This window comes from Cavia porcellus, unplaced genomic scaffold, assembly GCF_034190915.1.
Source record: "Cavia porcellus strain 051 isolate PalLab524CR breed Dunkin Hartley unplaced genomic scaffold, mCavPor4.1 scaffold_25, whole genome shotgun sequence".
Classification (NCBI taxonomy): Eukaryota; Metazoa; Chordata; class Mammalia; order Rodentia; family Caviidae; genus Cavia; species Cavia porcellus.
In genome coordinates, this window is record NW_026947508.1 from 4,946,041 (window position 1) to 4,962,592 (window position 16,552).

The window sequence follows — 16,552 nt, forward strand, 5'->3', positions numbered from 1 at the left end:
AACTGCTCTATTTTAGTAATATCTTATATAACAGCGATCTTAACTGTAGTATGACAAAAAAACTACCACTAGAAGAAATTCACATCAAATCCCTGGAACCTGTGAATGTGACCTTTTTGGAAAAAGGAGCTCTATAGATATGATTTGGAACGTGAAATGAGGTAAATCTTGATTCTCAAGGTAGGCCTCAAATCCAATACCACAGACTTACAACAGAAGTCAGATCAGAGAAACACAGACAGAGGAGAAGGCAAAGTGAAGACCAGTGGGGATGGCGGCCTGAGCCACAGATGCCGGCAGCCACCGGAGCCTGCGGAGTCCGTGGATAGATGCTCATAAAAAAATGAGCACAGCCTGGGGACGTCCTGATTTCATATGCATGGACCACAACTGTGACAGAGTACTTTCTGTTGTTTTCAAGCCACCAAGTTCATGGGAATTTGTTACAATAGTCATCAGAAACTAATACATCAACCTTTGAAATCTGGGAATAAAAATATTTTGGACAGGTGGAAGAAAGCATTATGTGACCAGAATAAAGAATATATACAAGGACAAACATTATGGATGTTGTTACAATCAGAGACTGCAAGGAGAACAAGACTGTACAAGACACGTGACTTAGAGCGTTATTACATACTAGCCTCCACGAGTTAAATACAAAGAAAGTGCAGGAAATCTGTCCACACACCGAACACCTAGGATATCCAACCAAAGGCCTGGATCTCATGGCAATGCCCTCCATGAGTCCAGCCTAAGATCTGGAGCCCATGGTGATGCCTCCCATGAGTCCAACTGGAGGCCTTAAGCCCAGAACAATGACTCAACCAAAGGTCAACGGTGGAAGCTAGAAAGTCTGTGCCAGTGGGGAGACGGATTTGTGCAAGCAGGTTGAGGGATCTACACTGGAGCCAAGAAGCAATGCCCAAAATTAGGACCAGGCTCCCCCTGAAAGTGCCACAGCCATCCTTAGTGACAATGAGGTCCTGAGTTCCTCTGATGATGAGAACAGCCGAGTTCATATCAGGAAGCAACGTGATAGCTTCTCCTGGAGACTGAACAGCACACATCTTCCCCTCCAGAGCCAGGAAGCTACGCTCAAAGGAAGGACCAGACCTCCCCGAAGTGAGCCATCCTCAGCAACAAGGTCCTGAGCTTCTCTGATGGTAACAGTTGAATTCATTTCAGAGAGGCCAGCATGACAAGCTCCTCCAGGAGAATCAATGGCTCCAAACATCACATAGGAGAAACCAAACCGCATTGTTCCCCTCTAGGTCTTTTTATGCTGGCGACAGTCCTCAGGTAGGCCATCTACACTCAGTACCATGCTGATTCAGTTCAGCTGGTGTTTAAATTGACCATCCCACAACAAATGTCATCAACTACCTACCGACCTATCTATGCAAGGGGAACCCAGAGCCCCCCATAGGCTGGGCACCCACCCATCCACTGGGCCTCTCCTGTCAGTAGCACCTTCAAAAGCTCAGGCTGTCAGAGCTCTGAGGGGCACAGGGCTGGTCTGCCCCAACAAAGAGCTCACTTTGGGAATCGGCACTGCCACTCAGTGCCCTCCCATGAGGGGTTGAAGACAGCAACACACACGTTTATTACTGAAGGTACATGAACAGTTTTTCCTAGAAGCTTCTTCTTAAATATAAAAAAAGACAATTTCTCCTTGAGCTTCCAACTATTATGTTGTTATGCTTCATATAGGTTCAAAGATGTTAAATTCTAATTTGCCAAGCAGGTATTTCTCAAAACACCTCCAACTCCAAAAATAGTTTACTACTCTTTATAAGGAAAATAATATGAGGATGAGAAATGAGTGTCTGAAATTAATAAATAAACTTTTAAACTTCTGCCAAAGGAAACTGAAAGCTAACTGCATTCCCTGTCCTCTGCTAAAAGCCTAGAAAACTAAACAGAGATACAAGACATGTGGGAACATGAAGAGCTTCTAACTGGCTGAAAGGCAAACCCTAGCGCTCAGGGCAGACTCATCAGCCACCTAGACAAGCTGCCCGCTGCCCGACGGGCTCCAGGCAGGTCTAGCCTGTCCAAAAGGGGTTTGTTTGGTCTCCCCTGCCAGGGGTTGAACAAATGCCTTTACACTAAGCTACACCCTGTTCCTTTATTTAACAGCATCTACATTGACTGGGCTGAAACTTGTCCTGCTGAACCTCCTGGAGTTCTGGGTTAACAGGTGGGCATCACCATGCTGGCCTCCAAATTTTAATTATTATGTATTTGTGATAGGTGTGCTTTATTAACTTGTAGATGGCACCATACATGTCACAGAATTATTATTAAAATCAAATCAATTCACAAAAGGTACTTAAACTTTTGTTTTTCATAAAAGCATGAAATTTTAATTTTTATTGCTGTTGTTAGGTAGTAGAGATAGGCTGAAACTAACCCTAAGGAAACATAAAGTTCACCAAGTGGGAAAGCCAAACAGTTCCATATAAAAATGGCTACTGTGGCAGTGCGGCTAACGCTGGGAAACACCACCCCCTGCGAAGGAAAGCAGTCACAGAGGGCTGCCTATTATACACTCCCCTTCATCTGAAACATCCACAACAGGAAAATCCAGAAGCAGAAATCACAATTGTGGTTGCCAGGGCCCAAAGGAGTAGGAGTGATGGGGAGTTACCTTAACAGGCACAGGGTCTCTTCGGTGGAGGTGGGGGCGGGGCGGGGGCGGGGCAGGTGCTGGACAAAAATATTCTAAAACTGGCTGTGGTGGTGCTTATCCACACAAAAGGTCATAAAACTGGGCATTCTGAGTGGGTGAATTATATAGAATGTGAATTATATCTCAATAAGACTATCATAGTCCAAAGGTAGGGAGCTGGGGACTTAACTCACCAGCGTAAGAGCAGGCTTGGCAAGTGCAAGGTCGTAAGTTTGATCCCTGGTACCCAAAAAAAACAAACAAACAAACAAACAAACCTATCATAATTAAGACAGAAGAAAGAAATGGCTAAAGCAGCTTGCGAGTGGCTCCTAAGGAAAAGCAAAGCCAGGGCCATGGAGAGCAGCAGCCAGAGCCAGACAAAGGAAAAGAACCGGCCAGGCATCAGGGTTTAGGGCACCACAATCCACTCCGATGGCGGTGTGTCTGTAAGCAGGCTTTCATCTCCCTGCCCACACCACAAAAGGAGATAAAGCTCTGTGTCATCTACAGGGGAGGCAGAGCGGCCTGAGGAACAGTTCAAAGAAGAGCTAAACGTTACCTAAAAAGGAACAAGCAACTCCGGCATTTCACTTAAAAAGTCACCTTCATCCAAAGGAGACCAAGAAATGTAATTTGGTTTAAAATGTTACCTAAAATTTTGGAATAAACTTGAGTTTAAGAGATTTTTGGTTGAAAGAAAGCTATGTTGGTAAATTTCTAAGTGATTTTCAAAAACAAAGTAACAACTATTACAAACTGGCTCAAGAACAATCAAGAGAAGTAGAAATGTACAGGTCACTAAGCTGACAGCCACCTGCATCACCCCAGAGCAGCAGGGGACGCCACATGTTGCAGCCTCCAACCGCCGCCCCATGCTGGTGAGATCCTGCCAGGGCGCCCATCAGGACTGCTGTCCACAAGGCACTACTACCAAATAAAACACACAGCAGAGCGACTTTCACTATTATGCGCTTTGACAACAAAAATTTTTCTCAAAAACAAGACTCATGTGAATGGAGAAATAGTAAAAGGGGAAACTTAACTAAAGGGCGTGGGTGCAGGGTCCTGATCACGCGAGGCCCACCACTAGGCCTCATGGCAAGGTCTCACTCGGGACTGAGACGCCTCCTCAGCCAAAGTCCCATGCACTCAAAGCTAAACCAGTGCTGGAAGCTTTACTGCTTGAGATGCACAACTAGCAAATCTCTAACAGAAACTTCACAGACTTAACTTTTTAGAATAAAAGGGAAAATAATCAAAGTAACCCTTATCTGCATATCCACTAGGCCAACTTTACAACCTCAAGTTCTAGCTAATTGGGAATGGTACGGCATCCGTTAGGGCTCTGAAGACAGAGAGCACTAACACTCAGCCGGTCAAGAACAGGGATATTCACACATCAGAAATGAAAAACTGTTGAACTCTAGAAGCTTCAAGCCCCTTGCTGAAGGAGAAATGTATATATACATACAAATAAGCAAGGAGATACATACTCTTGTGACTACGTCAAGAGCTTAGTTCGAATGTCAAACAGCAACCCACATTTCAGGGAATAAACCTGCTCTGGCTGAGGAGAATCATCGCTGCCTGATTATAAACTTTACTACACAAAGAATGTGTGCTTACTATTGGTGAAAAAAGTTAAACATCAAGATAGCAATAAATTCCTGGGCAAGAGTAATGAAGACAAGTTTAACTAGGAGATACTGAAACCCGGTATCTGCTGAGTGAAAAGACAGCAGCGTGGTTTCCTAAAAACCATACTCTCAAGCTGTGACTTTTCTTTCTTTACAGCTGCTGATATGACTGTAAAAGTCTATTTGTAAATGGTAAAGACACGGCTAAACCAGCCCCACTGGGGTATCCACCTACAGGCTGTCAGCATTCTGCCTGCACACGGCCAACAAGCTCCAGTTGGACAGGGAAGCTACCGCAAATGGGACGGGAGGGACATGCCTGGATCATACACAGAAACATTTTGCAACACAATTTTCCAGAGAAATACCACTGCTTCTTCGTATTTTCTTTCTTTCTTTCTTTCTTTTTTTTTTTTTTTTTTGTCTTTTTCCTTTTTATCGGTACTGGGGATTGAACTCATGACTGCCTGCTTGCAAGGCAGGCGCTTATGCCGCTTAGCTAAATCCCCAGCCCCCGTATTTTCATTTATATTCAATACATCAAAATACAAGTAAAACAATTTAACATGTAGGTGTACACAGTTTAAAACACTAATACCTATAAAACATACTATTGTTACGTACATAAGGAATGCCCATTGTCACTAGGAACAACCTCTTCCATAAAAGACCAACGTATCTATTATATCTTCCTCTGTATCAGTATAAAATTTTTCTTACATTAAGAAGTAAAAAGAGGGGCTGGGGATTTAGCTCAGCGTAATAAGCGCCTGCCTTGCAAGCAGGCAGTCTGAGTTCGATCCCCGGTACTAATAAAAAAAAAAAAAAAGAAATATACATTAGCATAAATGAACACACAAAGAACTGTCTTTGCCTAAACTATTCTGTGTGTTTGCCACTGGGCCAAAAGTTGTGAGTCACATGGAAATGAAAAGGCATTGAAATAACAGTTCTCCCTTTTCTGCAGGAAGTACTGTCCAAGACGGTACCAAGCCCTATGCATACTACTGCACGCTCCCACGTAACTATCCTTTATAAAGCTGAACCTAAACATCAGGCACAGTACGAGATAATATTAATGACGGTTAATAACAGGACAATTACGGCAAGGTACTGTAAAGAAGTTACATCAATGCAATACCTCTTCTCACATGCCTTCTTGTAATAAGGTGAGATAATGTAATTACCAAATCATGGGGCAAAGACACGATGGTTAGCTTATAATTTTAGGTGTTAAACGTAAGTGCTGTGAGACCACACAGTGGGTCTGATTACCAAGTGGGCTACTCAGTGACTTCCCGCAGACAACACAGCATGTGGGATGAGTTTATGTTGCTGAGTGGGTGGCACATTTTCCATGCTACTCAGTACAACACATAATGTCCAACTCAAGAACTGTTCACTTCTAGAATTACCCACTTGACAGTCTCATACTACAGTTGTCCACTGGTACCCAAAATGTAGAAATGAAACCTCTGATACAGGAGGGAACCTGTGAGTAGGCTAACTAGTTATATTCCCATGAGGGAGGACTCTGTTATTAAAAACATAAACATGTGACTCAGCTTTATATAACCTGAAAACCATCTGCATTAAATTAAAATGAGGCACATACTACAAATAAAAATTAGAGCTTGTCAGGCTGGATAAAAGAGCAAGGAACAACTGAAGTTCAAATACATGGAAAAAACAAGATGCAAAGGAGCCGGAAAGCGTCACGCCATGCAGCTAGCAAGCGTAAGAAAGCTGCACTGGCTACCTGATCTCACAAAACTTGGTCCAGGCAAGGGGTATTCTTAAGACACACAGGGGCTTGCAGCAAAACCATAAAGGCAAATGCACGGAGAAACACACAAGTATTATGCGTATTCACGTAATACTAACACATGACAGGAATAAAACAACTTCAAAATTCGAAAGGCAAAACTTGGAGCTGGGCAATGTGGTCCAAGCTTACAATCCCAACACTTGGGAGGCTGAGGCAGAAGGACGGATGTGAGTTCAAGGCCAGCCAGGGCTAGAAAGTAAGTTCAAGACCAGAGACCAGCCTGTCATACCATAATGAGACCCTGGTTGGAACAAAAAGCAAGCAAATCTTAACCCAAAGCCTCAATCACTGTTGAAGACTTTGGTACATCTCTTTCAGTAATTTAGAACACAAATAGGTTCTTAAAAGTTATCACCTTATAGAAGATGTGAATATCAATTGTTTTGTAATGACTGATAACTATATAACTACACAACTAGTAACTCCAGAAAGTAAATTCATTACAAGTAGGCACGAAACATTAACTGAGATAAATCACATGCCAAGTCAAGAAGCCTCAATGTATTTCAAAAGACTAAAATTGTACTGAGTACTCTCTGACCACTACAAATTTAACTTAGAAATCAATCACATCTCCAAAAATAAAACTCAAAGAAGCCCCCCAAGCTACCTAGAAATTAAACAGTGGAACATAACTGTAATCCCATGCGGCAGAAAAGGTGAGGCAGGAAGATTTACAGTTTGAGGTCAGCCCAAGACAAATAAGACCCTATCTCAAAAAGCAATTTTTTTAAAAAACTGTAACACACCAGGGACCCAGGAAAAACAATGAAATCAAACCAGAGGCATCTAAAAAAAAAAAAAAAAAATCAGTAACACTGATCAATCCCTATTTAGATTGATCAAGAGGAAATAAATTTGAAATTTAGGAATGAAAGAAAGGTCAGAATTAATAATTCTACAGACATTAAGACGATAATATAAGAATAATTCAAATACTTTGCCAAGACATTTGCAAATCTAGAGGAAATGGACAAAACACTTTAAGAGACACAGATTTGCATATTATCAAAACTGACATGACAAGATATAAGATCTAAATATTGCCTATGACTATTTATGATTTTGAAACTATCCATAAATAAATACTTGGCTATGGTGGCTTCACTGGAAATTGTAGTAAACATTTTTTTTTAAAACAACAAAAATTAACAATTTACAAATTCTTTTAAGAAAACAGAGTAGAAAGAAATATTTCCCAACTAATTTTTTGAGGGTAGTATTATCCTGATATCAAAATAAAAGACTGACTCAATATCCTTCATAAGCACAAATGTCAAATTCTTTTGCAAAATATTACCAAACTAAATTCAGTAGTACCTCACAACCAAGCAAGATTTATGAAGTTGGTTTAACATTTGAAATCCATCAATGTAATTCATTATATCAATAAAGCAAATGACACAACCATAGGATGATTCCATTAGATACAAAAGGAAAAATCAAGAAACTAACAAAATTCAACCCCCATGCATTATTTTAAAACAAAACAAAAATCCTCAACAACTAGATAAAGAAGGGAACAACTCAATTACAAAACAAAAAAAAAAAAACTCCACACTGCGCTCAATGCTGGATACTCTCTAAGATCAAAACAGAGGCAAAGATGTCCCCTCTCATCATTTCTATTTACTATACTGGAGTCTCAAAAGCATTCAGAAAGGCATGAAAAAGAAAAGAGGAAAACCCCACAGATCAAAAGAGAAGAGATAAACTATATTTGCACATGTGATTGTGTACAAAAAGAAACCCTAAGGAACCAACAAGAAAGTGATCAGAACCACCCAGTGAATTTAGCAGGGCCAAAGCCAACACATAAAAATGGATTGCATTTCTATTCTATCGATCAACACTTAGAAAATCAAAGTTTAAAATAAGACTTTGCTTTAAAAATATGATTTTATTTATAACAGCCATCAAGAAGGAAACAAGGGTAAATTTAGCAAACTATGTGTAAGATTTGAACATTACAAACTGTAAAATCCTACTACAATCTGTTAAGGAAAGGCTGCTTACAATGGAGAAATAGTTAACGATCATGCCCTAGAAGAGCCAATATAGCACTGTTAAGATGTCCCTTCTTCCCAAACAGATCTACAGATTCCATGTAATCCCAAAAAACAGGGGAAAAAAATTTTTTTTTGATATCTAGGACTGAATACAGGACCTCTGTATTGAGCTACTTCCCCAGCTTTTTTTCCATTTCTGAGACAAGATCTTACTAAATTTCCATGGTGTATGTAGTGAGGTGATCTTAACTTGTATAATCCTCCTGCCTGAGCCCCCCAGGGTGCTGGGACTATAGGCATGCAACATCACACCTACTTCTACCAGATTTTATTTAAAAACAAAAAATTGACAAGTTGATTCTAAAACTCATATGGAAATACAAATGGTCTAAAGTAGGCAAAGCACTATTTCTTTCCTTTTCTTTTTTTTTTTTTCTTTTTCCTTTTTATCGGTAGCAGGGATCGAACTCACGACTGCCTGCTTGCAAGGCAGACGCTTATGCCGCTGAGCTAAATCCCCAGCCCCAAAGCACTATTTCAAAGTAAGTACAAGGTAGGAAGACTTGTACAGTGTTTCCTGCATTCAAGACTATCTCTACAAAGATATTCAAGGTCAGGCATGGTGGTGCTAACCTGCAATCCCAAAACTCAGAAGACTGAAGCAGGTAGATTGCTATCAGTCTGAGGCCAGCCAGGCTGCATAGTTCAAAGTCAGCCTGAACTACATACGGGCCTCAGACAGTGTCTTTTTTTTTTTTTTTTAATTACATTGAAAATAGAAAGTAAGGTCATTTGTAGACTTCGGGGAGGGGAGGGGGCACAAGGCCTTACCAAGAAGCAAGCCCCTGCTGTAAACTAGCACCATGCATGGGCTGCCAGCAGCATGGGGACAGCCAGATCCCAGCCCCTGCCAGCGCACAGGCTGGCAAACAAGAAGGACCGATTGCCCACCTCCCCACCAACCAACTGCTGATCTGGAGAAAAGCAGGCTGTGCTGACAGCTATGGAGGTGAAGTGCAATCGGATGCCTGTGGTGTTTGGTGCCTTACTGACCTTGCCGGTCCAGGGCCAGAGGTCTGGTCATCTGTTCAGATAGTGGTATATACAGTGTGGCATGGGGGGAGGGGGATCTCCTTCTGAGGATGGTAGTCTATTGTCTTGTTTTGAAGTCTTATATTGTTTTCATTGTTTTGTTGGGTTGGGTTTTATTTCCTTTTGTTTAATTTTGTTATATCTAATGACAGGAGCAGCTATTTCAAATATAGCAAGATATATTATGGTAGCCATTTTGGATTTACTATTGGCTTGTTTTGAAGTCCTTTATTGCACTCATTGTTTTGTTTTTATTCTATTCTGTTCTGTTTCATTTTTACTATATCTGAAGGTATCTGTATCTATTTTGAAGACAACAAAAAGCATTATGGTAACTACTGTTGATTTCGTAATATTTTGAAGTCCTGTACCACTTATAATGGTTTGTCTTGATTGGTTTTTCTTCTGTTTTATTTTCCTTCACTGTATGTTCTTAAAGTAAAATAAAACAGAATAACAATCTAAAGGTAAGTATTCAATATAATGAGGTTCTGATAAACCAGAGATTTGATCAAGGAAACAGAACAGAATTCAGAATAAGAACCAAACATACAGACAGAAACTGATTTTAAAAAAATTTCAAAGCAATTAAATGAGAAAAATGTCTTTTAAACAAACGCTGCTCCAATGACTTCCCATCTGGATAGGAAGGAATCAATTTTCAGGCCTATCTAGCATCACATACAAGATTAATTCACAATGTAAGAAGTAAAGCTTCTAGAGGGAGGCACAGAAACAATCTTTGTAACCTCTGTGTAATCAGAGATACTTTCATAAAAGGAAGAGAATGGTTTATGGCACTTTAGAAAAATAAAATACCCAGGACATAGTACAGGAGAACACATACAGCAAAGGACTCCTATCTGGAAGACAAAAGAACTCTGACAACTAAATTATAAAGGACAAATAACCGTATTTTCAAATTGGACAATAGATTTGAACATGTAATTCCTAAGAGGAAGTTGCACGACAAGGAAAGTAAGAGATGAGATGCTATTAGCGCCTGGTGGCGGCTGGAGGGGCGCCCCAAACTGACCCACGCAGGGCACGGGTACAGCACCTTCCCAGGACTGTGCAGTGGGCAGGCAGACAAGGTCTGCGGGCTGGCTGCCCCTCCGCTTGGCATTCTCAGCTCTGTTCCGTGGCCACCCTCCACTGTGGTGCTTCTGCTTCGGAGCCGGCCATGCATGGACTGAATCCCCTGAAACTGTGGGTCAAACTATACCTCTTCTGCTTAAGCTGTGGGTACCATGTCTCAGCAGTGAGAACAGTGACTACTATCATCACTAACCATCAAGAAACCTGATCGAGACTTTTGTAACACCGCACACCCATTAAGAAGGCTAAAATTAAGAGGTCTGCTGAAACCAATTTTCAGCGAAGATGACAAAATACCTAAAATCCCAACACATTCCTGAAGAGGATGTACAATGATAAGCTGTTCAATGGTTTCATAAAGCAATAACTCCCCACAATGAATTCTGCCACTCTACCAAGAGAAGTAAAAATGCAAAGCCACACACACTTGTGCAGCAATGCTCAGAAAATCTTTATAAATAATTACCAAACGTTTGGAAGCAACTGAAAACTGCAGCACCAGATGAATGGATACAATTGTGAAAATACATAATAAAAAATGGAACAAATTACTGACACATAAGACACCATAAATAGGCCTTAAAACGAGCATGTGAGAGGTGTGAGAGGCAGAGCGCCTCGTATGATCGCAGTCACCCGACCTTTGGGGCCTGCAGATGACAGGCAGCTAAGGAATGCAACTGGGAATCAGCAACTCTCGGGAAATTTGGACATTTTGTATCTTGTGTATGCCAGATGTATAATTCTGGGGGAAAAACCTCACGAAATGATGGCCTTTAGATCAGAGCGCTTTAGTCTCTATAAAGTCCATCATAAGAAGTTGTTTTAAGTGCTGCACCCCAAGGCAGGGATGCAGCTCATGGTACAGCCTTGCCTAGCCTGTAAGCAGCTCTGGGTTCAATTCCCTGCACACACACATTATTGCTAAAACCTTCATCTGAGAATTGTGAAGGAGAAAAAAAGAGTCAAAATAAGTAACCCAAGGTTTTACATTTCAAATTAGTCCACTATAAAACAGGCCGCACAGGGGCCAGGAATATAGCTCAGCAGCATGGCGCCTGCCTGGCAAGTGCAACGTCCTGAGCTTGATTCCTGGTTCCAAAAAAAAAAGCCCACCATATAAAGAGGTGAAAGTTCTCATATTTTACATTTCTACATTGCCTCAAGAAATAGGAAGTACAGTAGACACTAACGATTCAGGTTGATTCTACTTTATAAATGCCTAATCTAATTTTAATCAATCTAAGGAAAACATACTTTGCACATAACAATTTTTTTTCTTTTTAATTTTTTGGCTGATCCAACTCAAATCTTCTACTACTCTAAGGTAATCGAACTTTAACTTCTCATAAGACTTTTTCATTCACGTTACTGTCCATTAAGAAAGTACCTACAGCAACCTCTTTAGAGCCAGTACAACAAAAGAGTACGAAAACTAAAACACAGTAAACTCTTGCACTGATCACAAGATGTGTGCACAGCATACACGTCCACAATCCTCAGTCCCTACATATAAGGGTGATGCCTGACACAGTCTGGGCCCGCGCAGGCTGGTAGACAGAAGAATGAGAAATGATGGGAAGGCAGCTTCATGAAGATAGAACTCCTGAGCTGCCACAAAGGACCGCGGATAAAAATAGCTGAAATTATTTCTGGATAGAATTTCATTCTACACAATCCTTAGAGGGTTTGGAATAAGAATGAAGTGCCAAAAATAGACAATTAAATACAGTAAAATCTTCATTATTCAAAACTCAATTGATTAGCCCAGTCATGCAAGAATTTTTAGTCTTTTTACAAAAATCTTAGTAGAGAAATCTGTATTAAAGACTGTCCTTGAGGGGTTGGGTAGCTCAGCGGCATAAGCGCCTGCCTTGCAAGCAGGCAGCTGTTAGTTCAATCCCCCGTACCGATAAAAAGGAAAAAAGACAAAAAAAAAAGACTGTATACCAATTCACACATTTCACCTATCCTGTTAACAGAATTAGCCAGCAATGCATCTGTCACCTCACCTGTAAAATAAACAAAAAATGTGTCCTATCACTCTATGCTTATAACTCTATGCTTATTCCTCTCTTCCCCTCACCTGCCTTTCTTCTGGGACAGGGTTTCACTATGTAGCCTAGGGCTAGACTGGAACGCACATTCCTCCTGCTTCAGTCCCCTGAGAGCTGAGATTACAGGTATGCCCCTCACCTCCATGGTTGTGATTAAGTGTCTTTCTTTTAATAAAAAATAAACCCAGGCTACTTATTAAATCAGTGAATACTGGCCTTTCTTGAGATGCAAATGAAAACAACACGGAGATTCTACCTTACTATTATCAAGAAATCAATCGATAACAATGCTAGAGGGCCTGTGGGGGCAGGGAGGAAGAATCCTTCTCCACTGTTAGAGGTAGCGCAGACTGGTTCAACCACTGTGGAAATCAGTGTGAAATTTCCTCAAAAAATTAAGACTAGAGTTACCATTGCCCCAGCTATTCCCTTTCGTCCCAAAAGAATTAAAAACATACCACAGTGATATGGTACCCATGTGTACCCATGTTTACAGCCGCATAATTTGTGATAGCTAGATCTTGGAAAGAATCTAAATGCCCAGACTGAGGAACGGATAAAAAAAGATTTATTTTTATACAATGGAGTACTGCCCAGCCATAAACGGGATAAACTTGAGACTTTTATAGATAAATAGATGCAACTAGAGACCATACTCATCAGTGAAATAATCAGACACACGTGTAAACAATGTGTTGTCCCATAGTGTGAGAAGCTGAAACCTGTGTATAAAAATGGATGTGGGGAATCAGTGAGGAAGTGTAGGAGTGACAAGTGCATTTTTGGGAAATGTGAAATACTCAGTGATTTAGAAGAGCTGTACCCCCAGTAAGATCATTATGTAATGCTCCCAAGCCCCAATGAGATGAGCAGTAACAATCAAGCAAATCAAGCTGACACCTGGGTGCTTCCTCAACAGCAAACTGTACAGAACTGTGTAGTAAAATGGTCCCTAAACTCGGGGTACAGATGATTTTCCTCTCTATGTTTTTTCCACTTATAAGCTTTCTGGGTAGATGGCATTTGACAAGTCATCTGGCCTTGGAGCTTGTGAATCTCTTCGAACTATACTGACCTCTCTAAAGGACAAGGGCCCCAGGGTAGAGGTGGGCTTGAATTGGCATTAGTACCCATACAGACAGGAATTAACTTCATGTGACTTCAAAATATACTACATTTCTAAAACAGTCCTTAGGGTACACTCTAAGGCCAAAACAAAGTGTCAAAAAGTCATAAAACTGGGATCACTAGTCAGAGTGCCTGCAGCGCCGTGCACACGGCGGCTGTCACCCACAGCACTCTGTACTGCTGTGAGATGGCACAGGGTAAAGTGAGCACCTGCAGGGACGGACTGTGCAGCAAACTGAGTACCGTTAGGCTCACTTACGTCATCTCACTTTTGATTTCTTAGGGATTCTTTTTTTTTTTTTAAACCAGTACCAGGGATTGAACTCACAACCATGCGCTTGCAAGGCAGACACTTATGCCGCTGAGTTAAATCCCCAATCCCTGGGATTATTATTTCTAAAACTTAACTTTGTTTTATACTTGGTGACCTATTAAATGATCCAAAATAATCAAGTTCACCCAACAAAGTCCTGGTTCTTCTCTATCTTTCTGAGCACTCCCATGTGAACAGCGAGAAATAAGTGAAGAAGGTTAAACACACAGCTTCTGGACTCAGCTATTGACTATTGAAAGAGTTTCGGCCCAGACAGGGCTCTGTAGCCAGAAAAGCCTCAACGGGAACCAGGGAGCTCCTATCTCCCCACCCCTAGGGATTCACCAGTGACTCTATCTCCCCCACCCTTAGGAATCTGCCCCTGGCGCCAAACGTGTGCCAATGAAATACCTGTGCATCTCTAATGGCCCTAGGGCACTACCCTAAGCTTAGGCTACTTATAAACCCCCCCCCCACACACACACACCACGTGTCCACAAGAAAGAAAGTCGGAATACAGGGGTCGGGGGTTTTGGTTTTCTCTCTCGGCGTTCTCAGAATAAAGGCCTCTTTTCTTTTATATTTCTCATCTTTTAGATATAATCTTATCAACTATGTAACCTTGGACTGTGACTTAATTTCCCTAATCTGATTTCGTGTGTCTAGAAAGGTGACAATAATACAGAATTCATGAAAATCACACACCCACAGCATCTGCCTTGTGGGTCTCAGTAAGCATCAAGTACCACTGGCAGACCCCACTGTGACTCCTGAACGCTGCAGTGCAGCCAGAGCGCGACAGGAACCCGGCCGGAGCCTGAGCCGCAGCTGCAGACACAGGCCCGAGGGCTATGGCCGAGACTCCTCGTACCGCACAGAGACCGCTGTGTGCAGCACACTGCAGTCAGGGAGAACTGTCTCAGGGCGACTTCTAAAGACTTACTGTGTTCAGTGCATTCAGGGTGGTGTCATCCCGAGACGCAGCCACACAGCCGTCCTCCGTGGAGCCTCCGTCGCACATCCCTGCAAACGCTGCCATGCTCCTTCAGAAGAAAGGGAGTTTTCCTTCATCAGCACACAGGCATCTCAGTACAGAGATTTTATGCCTCAATTTTCAAAATACATCTCAGCTCAGAGGCAAGTCCATTCCTACCTGCTTAAATATAAGCAGGGTCCTTAGCACCGCCTTGCTCCTGCAGCCCTTCACTCCTTCAGGACAGAAAAACTGCTTTCAGTCAGACCCACTGTCATTTCTTCCTTTGCTTTCATAGTACAGTTGTAAGGTTCAGGTTTCAGTGCATTTCCTACTATACTCTTATTTTCTTTTATTTCATTCTCTATTTATTGGTACTGGGGATGGTACTCATGACCCTGCTCTTGCCAGGCAGGCACTTGTGCTGCTGAGCTAAGGCCCTGGCCCTAGGTTATGAATTTTTGAAAGAGGTATCAGCCAGGTGTGGTCACACACACACCTGTAATCTCAGCACTCTGGGGGGTTGGGGGAGGAGAATCACAAACTCAAACCCAGGCGGCAACTCAGGAAGACCCCATCTCAGAAGATTAAAGGGCGAGGATGCATCTCTGTGTGAAGGCCCTCATTCAATCCCCAGTACTGCCAAGAAGTAAACTAAAATAAAGCTGACTGCTCCTTGTTAAAGAAAAAAGGTGAGAAAGTCTAGAAAAACAGGTGAAGTTAACCCTCTGAAATTTAATTCCTCTCACCTATACATCAACTTCCTTTAGGTAAATTAAAACATTAGGAGAAAGCCTTAGTAGTCACCCCAGTGCACACGGCCCCTCCCTCCAGTGTGAGTGACACCAAGTGAGAGCTGCGGACAGGGCCGCCCACAGCAAGAATTCTGAGGGCTGGGGATTTAGCTCAGCGGCTTAAGCGCCTTCCTTGCAAGTGTGCAGTCGTGAGTTCGATCCCCGGTACCGATAAAAACGAAAAAGACAAAAAAAAAAAATTGTTAAGAATTCTGAAGCCTGGGGTCTTTCTTTCGGGTTTCCTCTGCTGCACACTGGCAACACCACAGTAAGTCCCAAAAGTACTGCAGACAAAAAAAGCATCTGCCTACGCTGTGACGGGTTTAAACTTCTCTTCTGTATGTTGACATCTGCATATTAGCGAGCGGTGTAAGAAGTCACAGGTAAATGTTCTCATGTGGTAAGCCACAAAAATGTCCAGTTTGGATTGGACAGTAAGGAACAGCCACGAGGGAGAGAGAACATGGACTCTCAGTGGTGCTGACATGGGGTGAATGACCCCGTTACTCAGCTGCAGTGAAGATATTCTTCTTCTTAAGGGTTTCAAAGTCTGATGTGGGGTGGATTCCAGGAAGAAAAATAATGACTTTACCACGATAATTTTTTTTATCGGGCAAGAAGACAAGGCCTCTGGTTACAGAGGGCACAACAAACTTAAGTCGGAGAATGCTCAACAAATAAGTAAAATTCCAGGGGAAAGGAGAGTTTACAGCCTGCCAGCCAGTTCGCGTGGCCTGAGAAAGGGATGTGGCTGACTGCTATTACCTTGCTGCCCTCAAGTACATCAGGAGGTCACAGTCATTCACTCCAGGCATCCAAACCAGCTCCTCATGCTGGGTCACTGTGTCACCATCTGGAGAAGGAAACGGTTGCAAATCTGGAAGTTTGGCCTGCAAGACAGGGATGCAGAATCACAATCAAAGCCAGAACCAAAAAGCACTCTCCC

The 16,552-nt window shown here is 42.1% G+C and overlaps 1 protein-coding gene across 9 annotated transcripts in view; it reads right to left on the reverse strand.

Annotated features, from left to right (window-relative positions):
- Rere (arginine-glutamic acid dipeptide repeats) overlaps positions 1–16,552 on the reverse strand; it is a 381,226-nt gene that overhangs the window by 106,957 nt on the left and 257,717 nt on the right. For all 9 annotated transcript variants that reach the window (XM_063235444.1, XM_003471446.5, XM_005004377.4 and 6 more), the window contains 2 exons: positions 16,372–16,496; positions 14,783–14,882 (listed from right to left, as the gene is read on the reverse strand). In XM_063235444.1, coding sequence (XP_063091514.1) covers positions 14,783–14,882; positions 16,372–16,496 — 225 coding nt within the window. The remainder of the gene's footprint in view (positions 1–14,782; positions 14,883–16,371; positions 16,497–16,552) is intronic.